The sequence below is a fragment of the Chaetomium strumarium genome (assembly GCF_033439665.1).
Source record: "Chaetomium strumarium strain CBS 333.67 chromosome Unknown B0T15scaffold_1, whole genome shotgun sequence".
Lineage (NCBI taxonomy): Eukaryota > Fungi > Ascomycota > Sordariomycetes > Sordariales > Chaetomiaceae > Chaetomium > Chaetomium strumarium.
This window is the reverse complement of record NW_026944429.1, coordinates 507024-522866: the sequence shown is the minus strand read 5'-3', so window position 1 is coordinate 522866 and position 15843 is coordinate 507024. Positions and strand designations below refer to the sequence as shown.

The following is a 15843-nucleotide window of genomic DNA, read 5'->3' as shown; positions in this document are numbered from 1 at the left end:
AAAGTGAAATCTTGGCGGAAATGTCGTAAAACAGGGCTATTGAGAAAATACGTCTTTCCAAGAAAATGAGGAAATTACCGAGCCCTACAATCGTGATGCGAAGGAAGATGCGAAGTCCGATATAGCGAACTGCGGCGTGCGTAGCTTGGATACAAGTGCGATGCAATGTGATGCGATGGAGCGCACATGCTGGCACCATTGGTTTTACAAAGACCCACTTCGACGACGCGATGCCCGATCGGGAAGGTTTCGTCGAGGTGCATTTGACATAGTGATGATGACACAGGTCCGCAATTGATCCTTCGCTGGTCTTGACCTCAGGCTGTCATATGTCTACCTGGATTTCTAAGCCGCCAATATCGCGATGTTTGGGCCACTGGCATATAAAAGAAACCAGACTCTCTTCGGGTCCGAGGTTAAGGTTCAAAAGCACATTCGACCACTCACCAAGTTACACCGCGAACCCCCACTTCAATTAACTCAAAGTTAATAAACACGGTCTTCAGTTCAATTCGCAACATAGCGGATATATCACACTCAATACAATGGAGAACCTCCCGCCGGACCACTTCGTCACCAGGTGAGGCCCGGCCCTTCTTCGCAGCAATGAAAACCATCAAACCTGTATCTGACAAAACACAGCCTGCAGTTTACTAAGCATGTCTACCAAGACGTGTACCCGTCCATTGACCCCTCGAAGCCAGAACTGTCTCTGGCGGGTAAGGTTGTTATCATCACCGGTGCAAGCCGCGGTATAGGAGCCATGGTGAGCGCTTTCCGGGTTTTGATTGTTGGGGATGATGCATCTAACCATCCGCCCAGGGCATCGCTCCGGCATTCGCCAAAGCGGGAGCAAAGGGTCTTGTGCTGGTGGCCACCAATGCTGAGAAGTTGGCGGCGGTCGAGGCCAACCTCAAGACCATCAACCCCGAGGTCCAAATCCTATCGGTAGCGACGGACATCTCCGATGCATCGTCTGTGGCTGAGCTATTCGCAAAGATCAAAACTAAGTTCGGACATGCCGACGTCCTCATCAACAATGCTGCCATTCTTGCTGGCGGCGGCACCATCCACGAGGATGATCCCGCTCAGTGGTGGAAGAACTTTGTATGTCCCACATCCTGCCAGCATCCAGTTGTGATTTACCTTACAAAGCATTAGCTAACCACTGAATTCTACCCTGTATAGGAGGTCAACACCAAGGGCGCCTTCCTTCTGGCGCAGAACTTCATCAAGGCCCTCCCATCCCCGACCTCCACCCCAGCAACGATTGTGAACCTCATCACGGGCGCCGCATGGCTCGTGATCCCCTTCATGAATGGGTACAGCATCAGCAAGCTGGCCACGCTGCAGCTGACGACGCACCTCGCGGCTGCCTACCCCAACATCACGGCCATCTCGCTGCACCCGGGCCTCGTCGAGACTGACATGATGGACCCCGCCTTCAAGCGCTTCAACCACGACTCGCCGCATCTGGTGGGTGGCCTGACGGTGTGGCTATCGAGCGAGAAGGCCAAGTTCCTCTCGGGCAAGGCCATTGCGTCCAACTGGAGCGTTGATGACCTGGTCGAGAGGAAGGAGGAGATTCTAGCGGGAAACCTGTTGCAGGTTGATTTGAGGGGGAGGTTTGGGAAGGATCAGTTTGAATAGAAGTGGTACAACGTAGGCATGCAAGTAGTTTTAGGGATCACATATATAACGTTATATGCAACCCCATACTCTCTTGTCAGATCTGCCATTTCAATACTATGCCTCTGTCTCGGGCTTTGGGGGGGATATGCAACCATCTTCTTGGGCCACGTCCTATAGTAGCGGTGAAACGGTTCTAAATCTGCTCTGCCTGTCTCCTTCGAGAGGCGCTTCCAGTCGTTTGGCCAAAAAGACGATACAGGGATGCCCGAGGCCCGTTCGGTACGTTTTTATCACAATGACCCCACACTTGAGTTGCCATTGCAACCTACAATGACTGCGCCAGGACCTCTTCACCGTTTAGATCTTGAATCCTTGAGAACGTCGTACACTGGGTGCTGCGATTGAGGCCATTCTGGAGCAATCACGGGTCGACTGTCGCAGCGCCTCCAGTGAATCTGAAGGTATAGCACCTTTCACACTTCAAGTCAATTATATTTTCCGACCACAAATACTACCTATAACCGCTGCTTTTGAGTACGAGGCACCGCTTGGAGCGCCAACCTGTCTCAGTCTGGTATGAAGCTTGGCCTCCTTCCTCCCACGCTGCTGGCCGGCTGCCGGCATCTGTCTCGGTAGCTGCATTAGTCGGGCGCCTTGGCTTCCTCTAAGCTTTTTTAGACGAGGGTTCCAAGACGACAAAGTGGGCCGAAGAACAAGTCCCTCGCGATACCAGCAATTGTCTAGACTCTAGAGTGGCCAGAGCCGCCCTTCGAAATCGTCTCAGCGACCGCGTTCTGCAAGACAAATCAATCAGAGAGATGCGGAAGAGTTGAAGACCAACAATAATTCCGGCCTGACATGCCGCGACAGCGTCAGACTCTGTGCGTGCCCGGCCCCGGTCTTGAGCCAAGGCTAACGGTAGATGGAAAGTTAACGGGCCGATCGAAGGCGGCAATGTAACGTTGAACGTCACATTCTCGGTCCACTAAAAGACCGACCAAGTCGCCGGGATCTTCGGGATTTGGGACCGACTGCCTTCGACGTTCGGACGAACCTGCAGTGACGAGGAACTGATTCTGCGACTTCTTCTTCTCTTTCCCCAACAATTTCGTCCGAAATATTCGAGGATGCCTGTGAGAACAGACAGGTGGCGTCGCGGCGCGCACACTGACTTCTCGCTTCGGGAGTCCTTCTAGAAACATGTTCGATAGGCCAGGGGCATGATCCGGTCTGTTTCCCTGGTTGGACAGGTTAGCGTCAGCCGTCCGAACAAAACCTGAATTGTTCTCCGCAAAAGAGCAACAACCCACACCTCCGCAACATCCCCCCGCCACGAGCCCCCAGAAAAATGCGTGCAAAATGCAAAATTGGGTCCCTTATTGTAGAGTTTCCCCGGATATTGGGCGCTGATCCAAGTCGACCCCACGGGGTCGCATCGCGTCCACAAAATGCTATATCTGGTCCACTCCCCGCGTCCTCCTGCTCTCGCGTCCATTTGCCCTAACAAGTTCAATTCCTAACTCCTGATCCCGCCCTCCACGACAATGGATTCGCCAGAGAAGACGCAAGCACAGCAGTATGAGGCGGCAGGGACCACATTACGGACCATGGACCCTCAACGGCGGGTCGAGGTCGAGAAGAGCATGAAGCGCAAACTCGATGCGCGATGCTCCTTGTTCATCCTCCTCTACATCATGAACTACCTCGACCGCAACAACATCGCGTCGGCCCGCCTCAAGGGCCTGCAGAGCGACCTGAACCTCTCGTACAACCAATACGCGACCTGCCTCAGCATTCTGTACGTCGGCTACATCCTGATGCAGGTCCCTTCGAACATGGCGATCAACCTCGTCTCGCGGCCCTCCTGGTACATCGCGGCCTCGATGCTGCTCTGGGGGTTGATCTCCACCCTGTCCGGGATTGTGACGAACTTCGCGGGCATGGTCGTCATCCGGTTCTTTCTCGGTTTCATCGAGGCGGCCTTCCTTCCTGGTGCCCTGCTCATCCTGTCCAAATGGTACACGCGTCGCGAGCTCACTACGCGGAACGCGCTGCTGTTCTGCGGCAACCTCATCTCCAATGCATTCTCCGCCCTGGTCGGAGCCGGCGTGCTCTCCAACATGCAGGGCACCCTCGGCCACGCCGCGTGGCGCTGGCTGTTCTGGATCGAGGGTGCTGCGACTATGTTCATTGCCATCACGGCCGCTTTCATCCTCCCCGATCTGCCGCACAACTCGCGCGGCTTCACCGAGGAGGAGCGCTACGTGGCGCAGCTGCGCATGACTGAGGATGTCGGTGAGGCCGACAGCGACGAAGGCCAAGGCATCTTCCACGGCCTGCGTATGGCGCTCCAGGACGGCAAGGTGTACCTGATGATGTTCACCCTCACGGCCTATGTCGTCGGTCTCTCCTTCAATGCCTTCTTCCCAACCCTGACCGGCACGCTCGGCTTTAGCTACGTCCCGACGCTGCTCATGAGTGCGCCTCCATGGGCGTTTGCCTGCTTGGTCTCGTTGGTCAACGCGTGGCACTCGGATCGTACGCAAGAGAAGGTTGGTACTCCATGAATACTTCCCTCGGAGTTACTTTAGTCTAACCCATCCCCTCTAGTTCTGGCACATCACCGGCCCCATCTGCCTCGGCCTGATCGGCTTCATCATCAGCATGTCGACGCTCAACGTCGCCGCGCGCTACGTGGCGCTCTTCCTGCAAGCGAGCAGCTACGCCGGCTTCATCGTGTTCTACTCTTGGATCTCATCCTCGTTCCCGCGGCCGCCGGCCAAGCGCGCCGTGGCCATCGCCATGATCAACGCCTTCAGCCAGCTCGGCAACGTCGCGGGGTCGTACGTCTGGAATCTGACGGAGAACGGCTACCGAAAGAGCTACGGCATCGTCACGGCCATGTTCGGCATCACCATCGTCGGGTGTCTGGCCTTCAAGCTGGTGCTGGTGCGGGCGAATCGCAAGTTGGAAGCGGAGGAAAGCGCCGGTGGTGGGGCTGCGCTGCCGGCGGCGAGCGACGCGATCGATCCCGAGACGCAGAATAAGGGCTTTAGATATTTGGTATGATGTATGAACATGGATTTAAAGTGGGTATATAGGAAACGGTTAAGAAATGTTTGATCCGTAGTCTCGGGGTCTTGCCACATTTCTCGCTGTCTTTGCGTTATCGCTTGCTACACAAGGCTCCCCGTGTCTAACAAAGATGGACGCTTCAGCCCTGCACGAAGAGCTGAAACGAAGGAAAAAGCGCGACCTGGGTCTTCCCGACGTCCCACCCGCGGGCCGACTACTGAAACATGCCGCCGAGCAACTGAGGCGGCATCTGGTAGAGACTAATCGAAGCTGAGAAGGCACGCAAAAGCTCGATCAACAATAACACCCAGAGGGCCAGAGATCTTACCCCTGGCCGGTTGCTAAGGGGTGACTACATGTAAGTAGGACATGCTTCTCAGTCAGGTTAACCGATGCCCGGTTAGGTCATTGTGGCAAATGAGAGGGGAAAGGGTGAATGCAAAAGTAGGATGACACGATGAGCGTAGTTGCCATGTCGTCACCCTGTTTCTGAGGACCCTATGATGGAAAATACCGGGGTACAGAGGCAGCCTCTGTTATTTAACCCCCCCCCCCCCCGGCGATTTCCCGGCTGACAGTAACCTTAGCTCGGGGAAAGTTGCACCGGGTGGGGAAAGCTTTCTCTTGGCATTGAGGCAAGTGAAAGGGCAACGTTTGCTTGTGTGCCTGCTTGCTGGCTTATTATTGCTTACATGTTACCTAGGTATGTTGACATTGACAAGCAAGCCCCCAAGACCCCAACTCAGGCAACTTTCCCCGAAGTCCATGAGAGATTCAGAAAGCTGCCAGCTTTGCCCATCCACTCAAGCATCCCAGCCCAGCTGTCTTGTCCACAGCTCGTATCCATCAAAGCACCTATCGATATACCAACCATAATGGAGAAGAAACAAGGACAAGGGTGCTGGACATGCAAAGGTCAGTAGCTTTCTGGGTGGGTCGACAGATCGGCCCGTCGGGCAGAGAACATAGCTCGTAAGATCCAATGCGATAGGGTGTCACCCACATACGAACAATGCATCTGCGACAATCGAGCCTGTCAAGGACCTGGAGCACGCCTATCATGACCCAAAGAGAACGACGAGAAGCATGCCAGGACTGCGCCAGTGTCCTACACACCCGAAACGACGATGACACGCAACTCCCCGCGTCGTCACCACTACCAATTCATCAACATTGGTTGCCTAGACATCGATTTACACCGTTACCTGTCACGCCAGGCCACGGCCGAACCCCCCCTTTTCCTTGGGACTAAGCAAAGCATGCCCACAATATGGAGGCAGCCATCGACCAAGCAAAGACATGAAGAGTTGCTGTACTATTGTAAGTCAATTTCCAGATCACCGTGCGGCCGATTACTTGATGGGCTCACAGTAGCTACAGTCCATGATATCGCCTACCTCTCCCTGTTGAGCTTCAGCTCATCCAGCCCGCAACTGCGCAATCTCCTGATGCCCATGGCTTTGGTCGACCATGACACTGTGTCACGGCGTGCCTTTCTCTACGCCATGCTCGCGTTCTACTGCCTACACCGCAGTGGACTGCACCAGCAGACGATGCAGCTGAAGATTGCCGCCCTGCGCGCCCTGTCTGCATCGGGTAAAGAGGCCGTCCCCAGGCATGGAACCATCGGAGCTGTCCACCACGTGGCCGCGTGCATTCATAAAAGTATGCCCTGTATGCCAATAATTACCACAGCATGTGTCTCTACCTAGTTAAGCGTGCCTCACTGGTTCTACCCCTAGGAATGTACATGTCCCATGAGGTCAGAACCTGTTTCAGTATCCATACTTGGTACCACGCGACGAAAGGAAAGCACCCACATCCCGTTCTCGATGCTAGCCTTCTCCCACAGGTTGATGACGTTTTGCATGGCCACATCTGGCTTCGTGGGGCCGGGAAGCCGGGTATGGCCGCCTTGAACCTGGCCTCCATGGCCTTGACTGCTTCCAGCTGCTTGGGGGATGCTAAGGTCGGGGGAAAGCGGAAAAGTGGTTAATAGTAGTAGGTTCTAACTTCCAAAAAGCATTTTTGGCTAATGGAGGGGCATGCCGCATATGATATTTTTTCTCGTACCATTGTCAAAGTGGCCCACATCGACCATGCCCGGCCATATGCTGACGAACAAGACGCCGTCCTTCTTGTACTGGGCCGAGTACTTGGCCATCAGCACGTTCAGGCCGGCCGTGGTGAGGGCGTACAGAGGCGAGTTGGTCAGGCCTAGTCCGTTGAGCGAATTCAGGTCGGCCAGGCCGCTCAAGAAGGCGATGACCTTCTTGACGTCGCCCCTGAGGATGAGGGGCAGGAAGTAGCGGCAGAGCTGGATGTTGCCGGCGATGTTGGTCTGGTAGAGCTTGGCCAGCTTCTCCGAGACCATGTCGGCCTCCTCGGCCAGCTCGCCGATCGGGTCGTACGCATCCCACTGGGGCACGTAGCCTCCGTTGGCGATCAGGTAGTCCAGCTTCCCGCCGGTGATGGCGGCCCGTGTCGGCCGCGGCTTGGGACAGGGAGGCGTAGTCGTTGAGATTGCCGTGCAGGATGTGGATGTTGGTGGACTGCCTGGCCAGCTGCTGAGATACGGCTTTCTCGGTGGCAGCCTTGCCGCGCACGAGCCCGATGACGATGTATTGGCGGTTCTTCGAGAGGATGCGCAGCATCTCAAACTACGGAGTGGCGTATGGTACGCTACTTAGCTGCTGCGAGAGGCTGCGCTTTAACAATGGCAGCCAGCGGGAGAGACACTCACCTCCAGGCCTTTGGAGACATCAGTGATGACGTAGGAAGGCATCTTCGGTTTTGTGATACGTCGGCGCATGATCTATTGAACCTGGTAGTGGTTTGTTCACTGTCAAGCACAGGAACATGAACATTGGGCACATATAAGTACCAAATATGAGTAATTGGATTTTTAATTATTAAGGCAACGAATAGATTCCAATATGATCTTCTTTCGGTCATTCACTGGTCTTTTGTCACATTCTACCACATCCCACATGGCGTCTTGTTTCGCAGTTAGGTGCTGGAGGTGGGTCAATAATCTGAAACTGTCTGGCGTACCTGGTAGTCCGTACATCTATAGCCAGCTGCCCGCCTGGGCTGGACCTGGATCCGAATCCTATCGCCATTACTTGCTTCCGGTGGGGCGTTTACTTCGGCACACCTGCGGTCCTCACTCCTTCCGGGCATTGCTGGCGACTGGCGCCCTTACTCCGGTCAAGCTTTCATTAAACTCATTGTTATGCGTAACTTCAGTGAGTATCTTATTTCAGGCTCTTGGATGAGCTATCGAATCTGCTGCGGAAAGCACGATAAATCGTCCTCGGCGAGCCAAGAGAAGAGCGGTATGGGCATGGAACATTGTTGTGGCTTAAATATGCATGAGATGGCGCAATTGGCAATTGGTTAGATGTATCATGCCCTCTTCTGGAACAATAAAGTAGAACGTAAGTTTTAATCGCAATAGCTCCCATAGTTCCATCGCAATGGCTCCGGCAGTTCAATCTCAAGTGTCGTATCGCAAGACCTAGGAGCGCGGGAGCCACAGTGGTTGGCTATAGTGAGATCGTGGGTAATGAGACAGTTTGAGCTTTGCACCTCAGTAATAGGTGCCAAGAAGTCGGTTACGGTGCATCGACCATACGAATCGAAGATCGAAGGGCACTTGATTGTGATTTTTCGCGTGACGGCTCAAGAGAGTGTATGGATGGAGTAAGGGATCATTTGAGATAGCCAAGGGTTAAGGATACGCCGCCGTCCTCGGAGGCTCCGGGGAGTTGTTAACTTGTTGCTGTCCCGGTGATCAGGTAATACGAGTGTTGTTACTTGTAAGTTGTATGTATGTACTGTATGCGCTGTCCACTAGCATAACACTGCACCTTGGAGAGTTTCGTCTGGGTCAGACGTCATACTACACGACCTCGGACTCGATCTCTACTTCCATAGAACCGAGGAGTTGACGGCTTGTTTTTACATCATTGGGTCGTAGGCCCAGTGCTAAGTTGTACGGATGTCGTGTGAAATAAAGGAACCTGGTTCGGCAGTTTTGGTTGGACCCGCTGTGGGGCCGGATGTTCCCTTAAACGGCCGCCACATCCGGTCGAGGAGCAGCGCGCCAGATCGATGAAGTCATGGATCATGGATTCTGAGGAGATCGGACGCGCAACACGATAGCAATCGGGAATTGGGCACGCCGGGAGAAAGCTCATCGTACAGTTGAGTCCCTCAGACTCCGCAATGATGGCTTTCACTTGGAGTGACAATGTGTGACATCACATCGACGGAAGCTCATCAATCCGGGGATCGGAATGGGGGGGGCGATCCGGCGATGTCATGGACCACGCGCGTATAAGAAGCGTACCTGGACCGCTTTAGTTGGCTGAATTGGAAGTTCTGCAGACCCAAGCTTATCATCGGCCTCTCGTTTCACACAGTCGGCTGCTCCTTCCGGTCACTAGCTTCGAGGTTGCACACATGGCTGCCAAGGCGGCTCTCCAGGTTGCGGGCCTGCTTGCTCTGGTGAGCAACGTCCGCGCCGTGCCCGTGGTTTCGGAGCCCACGACCACGGTCTACTCGGAACCCACGAACCTTCCGTCACCGTACGCGATTTCGCACCACAATGTAACGTCGCATGGCCCGTACACCGGACCGCCGGCAACCACGACCGGTGCCCTTTCCACCAGCGTCATCGCGCCTTCCGTTGCCGCGGGGCCGCCTCCGCCGCAGATTGTTGCCTATCCCGCGGACGGAAAGCTGCACGGCGACCAGCCGATGCCCTTCACGCCCAGCGGCGGCATCGGCACCAACGGCTCCGAGCCAGTCTACAAAGTGGCTAGCGATTTCGACTACCAGTCGCTAGCACTTGCGCTCTATCACGAATGGATCGAGCTCGACCTCTTCCACTGGGGCCTCGCCACCTTCTCGGACGAGGAATGGGAGGCCTACGGCATCAACGCCGAGGACCGCTTCCTCCTGCAACACATGGCTGACCAGGAGATCGGCCACGCGTCCGTTCTCGCCAATATGCTCGGCCCAAGCGCGCCCAAGCAGTGCACTTACAACTATCCGGTCTCGAATGTCGCCGAGTTCATCGACTTCAACCAGAAGCTCACGCGCTGGGCCGAGGCCGGCGTCTACGGCTTCCTGAGCCACCTCAACTCTGGCCCTGCGGCCAGCATGCTCCTGCAGAGCATCACCATTGAAGCTCGCCAGCAGCTCATCTTCCGCCAGTTCGGTGGCCAGTTCCCCATGCCCGAATGGCACACTCCAGGCATTCCCCAGAGCTGGGCCTGGACTCTGCTGGCCCCGTACATCAGTTCATGCCCCTACAACCAGACCCGGCTCGTCTGGCAGAACTTCCCGGCACTGCACATCCTGAACCAGCCCAATGCCGCACGCATCAACGGCTCCGCCGTCTGGAACGAGACCACCGGCGGCTACGCCAACACCCTGTCCACCAAGGGCATTCCGCGAAACGAGCTGTGCGCCAATGCGACGGACGAGACCCTGGACTGCCGAGCCGCCATCTCCCAGAACCGCAGCATGCCGCTGTCCTACCCGGGCAGGCAGGTCTTCCTACAGTGGGATGAGCCCGGCAAGCTGGTCGGTCCCAACAACAGCTACGTCACCACGACCAACGTTAAGGAGCCCAAGTTCGCCGCCTGGCTCAGCCAGCTGAACGTCACCTACACGGCGCTGCAGGACATCAACCTGGACAACCGCACCGCGTACACCATTCAGCCCAACGTCTCGACCTGGAAGAATGATCCGGCCGTCAATGGCACCATGTTCATTGCGCTGACTGACACGGATCTGTTTGTCACGCCGTACAATGTCACCATGATCAACCCGCACGTTGCCGCTCTGGCTATGTACCAGGCTGGCTGAGCTCTTTTCGCATGTTTAATCTCATGTAAACAAAAGGGGGTGGTTTTGGAAGAGTTGGAAGGTGTGAGGATGGGACGATGTGATGTGTATGAAACTGGAAGTACTAGTAATTGTTATTCATTTTTCCTTGCCTCTGCCTATCACAGACTGCTGTACGAGTGTTCCTCCGTGACTCAAGGCCGAGTTAGCAGGCTTTAATGTGTACGCAACTGCTAGTACGTCGCGAGGTTCGCTCATCTCAACCCTACTTCCCCTCATCCACACAAGTTACTAAATGCCACAACACCGTTATAGACCAATCCTGCCACTGATGATCATCCCCGGCCATACAAAAGGCAACATCTTAACTATCGCGCCGTAGCAGTCTAGATAGCCCAACCCCCTTTTCACTTGTCATGTTGGCAGACACTATGTGAAAGAGCAAGCTGACCGACACTCCTCCGTTTGAACGGTTTATCACATTCGTTCCTGCTTGACGGTTCATTAAAGCCTAGTAACAAGCTAGCAGCCCAACCCATTGGGTGGTCAACCCATGCGCTAGATCTTTCTCGACTACGCCGATTCCTACGTAGGGCTCGCGCCCGCACTAGCTAACAGACACAAGTGCCGCTATTTCAGCAAGGGCCAGCCGGAGTGCATGTGCAAGTGTCATCGTGGCTGACTGAGACATTGGATCTTGCTGCCTTGTACCTTTAAAAATGCATCTCTGTGATGTGCTAGTGGCTTGATACAGACCATCACCCCAGGCAGTACTCCTTCTCAGGTTCCAACTTTCACCACGATGCACCTCCTGAAGGATTTACAAGTCCCCTCGCGCATTGAGGCACACATCTCATCGCATCCAGATCTCGCAGTCTACTTCCGCCTCATCGCCCATACCCCATCATCCGACTCCGAACCTCACTAACAGAAGCGGTTCTGCCGCACCCAGTTGCACATGACGGTTCCGACACAACTGCAGCATTTGCACGCCTATGACGGCAGTCAGCACAATCATCGCTGTATTCGTATTCGTCCGTGATATGAAAACCCCCAAGTCCGGGCTTTACCTTTCTCTTCCTATCTGCGTCGTCCGTCCCGTCAATGCACCCCAGGGTGCGAGCGCTCCACCGGAACTGGTTGTAGCAGGCCGTCGGGTTGACTACAGCGGCGCACTCGTCTGTTCGGAGCAGGTCCTGAGTGCATTCCGGGAAGTCTTGTTGGGCTAAGGCTAACCCCAAAATGAGGGTGAGGAAGCTGAGGGAGACAGTGAGCTTCATTGTGGTGCTGATGTCGACCGTGAAGGATAGAGATGAGAATTGCCTTAGGCATACGGGCCCAAGTACCGAGTTGCTGGGTATATCAACGGCCGGCTGGCCTGATACTGATGCGTATTTACCGAGTCCGGGTGTTGATGATCTGCCACACCCTTAGCGCGGAACGATATTAGGCGGAGACAGCCGCTTCCAATCGGCTGTTTGCCATTGATGAGCAGAGGAGAAATAAAGTTGGCAGACGTGCTAGACTATTAGCACCTCATGCCGGCAGAAGAGAAAGGTCGCCCGCTTGCCCGATACCGTGGTCACGCTGCCACGTAGAGATGGACTGAATTCACCACATCCGGTCAAGATCTCAATCCTGAAGAGGTTGGCCCTGGGCGTCACTCATATTGCCAAGCTTCTCATTATGCTTGGTCAAGCCAATAAAACAGTTTTCAAGCTTGGTGGAAGATGCAACGAGCCTCCTCAGTCCCATCCTGCAGGCTCACTTCGGAAGCGGATGGAGAGTAGATAATATGAACAAATGGAGAGCGGCTCGGATGCCGGCAAGGAGTACTATATTCGTCGACTAGGAGCCTTACACAGATTCTCGTCAGCTCTGCGCTCCGGGTGTGGCAGGCACCGGCATATGGTGGCTCAGAAAGGCACGGAGGTTCTAGGCTTTGACCATAAGTCTGCCACCTCGGTTCTTTCCCGACCCCTGGGTCCCTGTTGGCATCCTCCGAGAAACTCCAAGGTTGACTGCGACATTACCCAGGCGCAAAGATGAAGTGGAATGCGATTGCGGCCCTGGGGCTCGTCGCCCCTACTCAGGCACTGCTTCGCTTTGGCTGCGCCCGCCTGACGATCCAACGCCTGGATCCGCTGGTCACACCGGGCCAGAACCCGTCGCCACATCTTCACCAGATTATTGGGGGTGTATGGACTAAGACCCCCGTTTAACTATACGACGGTTTATCCAACTAACCCTCTCTCCCCAGAACTCGTTCAACGTGTCGATGTACCACCCGGAGCACGACCTCGTCAAACAGTCGACGTGCACCAGCTGCCAGTTCACCGAGGACTTCTCCAACTACTGGACGGCCGTGCTGTTCTTCCGCGCGCGCAACGGCACCTTCAAGCGGGTGCCCCAGATCGCGCAGGCGGGGATGGAGGGCACGCAGGGCGGGATGGTGGTGTACTACATGTCGGACGCGCTGTTCGACACGGCGCAGCGCTCGTCCGTGACGGCCTTCAAGCCCGGGTTCCGCATGCTGATCGGCGACGCGACCATCAAGACGCGCGACGACGCACGCGCCTTCCGGCAGCTGACCTACACGTGCATGGAGAACCAGGCGTCGCGCCAGCCCGAGTCGGTCGGCTTCCCCAAGACGCCGTGCAAACTGGGCATCATGGCCAACCACCGCTTCCCGACCTGCTGGGACGGCGTCAACCTCGACTCGCCCAACCACCGCGACCACGTCGCCTACCCGGAGACGGGCACCTTCGAGTCCGGCGGCCGGTGTCCCGCGACGCACCCGGTCAAGATCCCGCAGATCCTGCTGGAGACCGTCTGGGATACCTCCCAGTTCAATCGGAAGGAGGACTGGCCCGCCGACGGTAGCCAGCCGTTCGTGTGGTCGAACGGCGACAGCACCGGATACTCGAGCCACGCCGACTACGTCTTTGGCTGGAAGGACGACGCGCTGCAGCGGGCCATGGACGCGCACACGTACGTCTCGGCGCCCATGCTCAAGACGCAGAGCATCGCGCAGCAGAACCAGTGCCAGAGTACGGTCAGGAAGATGGTCAATGAGGATGTGGATGGCTGTAAGTGACAGCGTTTGCCCTGTATGTGTGTGTGCGGTGAGAAGAGCGTGCTGACGATTTTTGTTGTGATGCAGGGCTGAAGGAGTTGCCTGGTGGAAATGCCGTGTTTTAGGAGGTTTGGGATACTGAGATGTATTGGCACGGTGTGTGTCGGAGCAAGGATTGCGGCGGCTGACTGGGTTACTGGGTTTTGTAAGTCTGCTTTAGTTTCTTTTTGTATCGTCTTTTTACCACTGCTTGCTACTCTGAACGAAATGACCAACCATGTGCTACTATTGCATTGAAACCGCCCATGTAAATATATCGCCTCAACCACTGTCCCACCTACTCATCATAAAACACCAAGCACCGCACCTCGATGCTCTCCCTGGGCTTCGCCCCCTCAGGCGCCGCCGGATCCACAAACGCCGTATGCGGCGTGTATCCCGCGACGCCCTTCTTCCCGCCGGGCCTGCCCTCGCCCCAGCTATCAAAGCACTTGATCAACATGACCTCATCGGGCGTCATGTCCTTGACATAGTAAAACTTGTGTCGGTCACTCGGCACCACGCCATACGTCTCCCCCTTCACCTCATACCGCTGATTCGGATCCGGCGGCGCCTCCTTCCCCCTATCATCATCATCATCATCATTTTCACCGTCCCCATTCCTCATCGGATACAGCAAATCCACCTTCACCAAATCCCGCTCCTCGCTGGTCGTGCGCCAATCCACAAGCGCGAGCGGGAAATCCTGCGCCGCATGCCCAATCGGCCGCCACACATTCACAATCTGGTACCGCCTCCCCACCAGGCTTGCATACTCCTCTTCTTCTCCATCACTCCCAGCCTTGACATTGACAGCATGCCTCCGCACCCGCGCCTCGGCCGCGCGCGGCGTCTGGTCCACATGCACCTGGCGCACGGGCTGGCGCGGCGCGGCCGGGTCGTGCCGGCGGATGGTGTGGTCGAAGATGACGACGCGCGCGACGCCCGGACCCAGCTTGGACCGGAGCAGCGCCTCGACCTCGGCGTAGTACCCCTGCCGGATGGCGGCGTCGTCGGCGAAGAGCCTTTCGCGCGCCGGCGCGTGGTAGGCTGCGAAGCCGGCCACGTCGATGTCGGTGCCGAAGGAGCCCCGTTGGGACGACGGGTTGACGGATAGGCAGTCGCGGAAGCTGGTCACGCTGCGCCGGCGCCGGGTGAATGCGTAGGACGTGCCGCCGCCGTCGACTTTGGAGAAGGGTTTTGCGGTGGGGGAGATGGAGGCTGGGTCGAGGTAGAAGAAGTCGCCTGTGGTGGTCATTTTGGACTGAAGATTAGAGAGATGGGGTAAGAGCTGTCAGTGCGGTTCGTAAATATAGGGAGGTGCTGAGATGTGAATTGGGTGTCTTAGATTAACTTTCACGTCGCGGGAATACGGCGGCTTAATATTCACGGTGGACACACCCTCTATTATCTCAGCAAACGCGCCTTGTGAGTGACCATCTGCACCGGGAATTACTAAAGTCGGGAGGAGAAGTTGGCAGCGGGGGAAGCGGAGCTGGTGGGTAGCCAAGTGCAGCCAATCTGGGGATAGAAGGCGCTGGGCGTTACTTAATAAGCACGGTAATATGGGATATAAGTTATTCCATTCAGTCTTGACCTTGTCTTCAAGTATTTGCGAGATATTGGCCACGCAAAGTTGACGTCAACCGGGGGATGAGTGAGAAACCAGTCACGGAAGGACAAGTTTACCCAAAGCGAGAGAGTTAGGAAGAACACGGACACAACCAGAATCCAAAGTCCCGCTTCTACGGAAGTATTTGGCATCACATTTCTCGTGGCTGAATTAGAAACCAGCAGCTTTCTTCCCCCTGGTTACTAATGCGGAACCACAATGTTCGGGGCTGCCCGACTACCCTACAAAGTACACCCGACCCTACAACGTGATCAGCTATCAAAGATAGGGCTGTACGCCGCAATCTCCCTCCTCTCAAGCACATACACCAACCCCTTGGTCATAGCCTGGATGCTGACGACACAACCCGCCGCGGCTCCAAAACTCGGTATACAGCCGCAGCACAATGGGCAGCATAGCATATCCACCCTCCTGAAAACCGAGCGAGTCGAGCTGATATGTGAAGCCGATAAAGGCATGCCAGTCGGCTAGCGGGTGGCGTGTGGCGCTAGTTCCCTGGGTTGATTTCACCGTGGTGTGGGACAAGTGC

General features: G+C 55.8%; 7 protein-coding genes across 7 annotated transcripts; 4 read left to right on the top strand and 3 right to left on the bottom strand.

Annotated features, from left to right (window-relative positions):
- Nucleotides 1-318: 318 nt before the first annotated feature.
- B0T15DRAFT_497739 (uncharacterized protein) lies at nucleotides 319-1784 on the top strand. The gene is made up of 4 exons (XM_062867285.1): nucleotides 319-580; nucleotides 643-766; nucleotides 823-1107; nucleotides 1189-1784. The coding sequence occupies exons 1-4, from the start codon at nucleotides 546-548 to the stop codon at nucleotides 1648-1650; spliced, it is 906 nt and encodes a 301-aa protein (XP_062725247.1). The 5' UTR covers nucleotides 319-545; the 3' UTR covers nucleotides 1651-1784.
- Nucleotides 1785-3176: 1392 nt separating this feature from the next.
- On the top strand, nucleotides 3177-4780 carry B0T15DRAFT_497738 (general substrate transporter; the record flags this gene model as incomplete). Its single annotated transcript, XM_062867284.1, has 2 exons — nucleotides 3177-4184; nucleotides 4243-4780. The coding sequence occupies 2 exons, from the start codon at nucleotides 3177-3179 to the stop codon at nucleotides 4699-4701; spliced, it is 1467 nt and encodes a 488-aa protein (XP_062725246.1). The 3' UTR covers nucleotides 4702-4780.
- Nucleotides 4781-6230: 1450 nt separating this feature from the next.
- On the bottom strand, nucleotides 6231-7492 carry B0T15DRAFT_488195 (uncharacterized protein; the record flags this gene model as incomplete). Its single annotated transcript, XM_062866482.1, has 5 exons — nucleotides 6231-6294; nucleotides 6528-6657; nucleotides 6781-7201; nucleotides 7284-7367; nucleotides 7451-7492. 5 exons carry the CDS (start codon nucleotides 7490-7492, stop codon nucleotides 6231-6233), a joined length of 741 nt encoding a protein of 246 aa, XP_062725245.1.
- A 1310-nt stretch (nucleotides 7493-8802) lies between these two features.
- On the top strand, nucleotides 8803-10908 carry B0T15DRAFT_515562 (uncharacterized protein). Its single transcript, XM_062868204.1, has one exon. The coding sequence runs from the start codon at nucleotides 9175-9177 to the stop codon at nucleotides 10585-10587; it is 1413 nt and encodes a 470-aa protein (XP_062725244.1). The 5' UTR covers nucleotides 8803-9174; the 3' UTR covers nucleotides 10588-10908.
- A 582-nt stretch (nucleotides 10909-11490) lies between these two features.
- On the bottom strand, nucleotides 11491-11846 carry B0T15DRAFT_488193 (uncharacterized protein; the record flags this gene model as incomplete). The annotated part of the gene is made up of 2 exons (XM_062866481.1): nucleotides 11491-11559; nucleotides 11637-11846. 2 exons carry the CDS (start codon nucleotides 11844-11846, stop codon nucleotides 11491-11493), a joined length of 279 nt encoding a protein of 92 aa, XP_062725243.1.
- Nucleotides 11847-12611: 765 nt separating this feature from the next.
- Nucleotides 12612-13740, top strand: B0T15DRAFT_424134 (uncharacterized protein; the record flags this gene model as incomplete). Its single annotated transcript, XM_062865605.1, has 2 exons — nucleotides 12612-12764; nucleotides 12827-13740. 2 exons carry the CDS (start codon nucleotides 12612-12614, stop codon nucleotides 13661-13663), a joined length of 990 nt encoding a protein of 329 aa, XP_062725242.1. The 3' UTR covers nucleotides 13664-13740.
- A 90-nt stretch (nucleotides 13741-13830) lies between these two features.
- B0T15DRAFT_515561 (uncharacterized protein) lies at nucleotides 13831-15181 on the bottom strand. The gene has a single exon (XM_062868203.1). It carries the CDS (start codon nucleotides 14937-14939, stop codon nucleotides 13980-13982), a length of 960 nt encoding a protein of 319 aa, XP_062725241.1. The 5' UTR covers nucleotides 14940-15181; the 3' UTR covers nucleotides 13831-13979.
- Nucleotides 15182-15843: the final 662 nt, after the last annotated feature.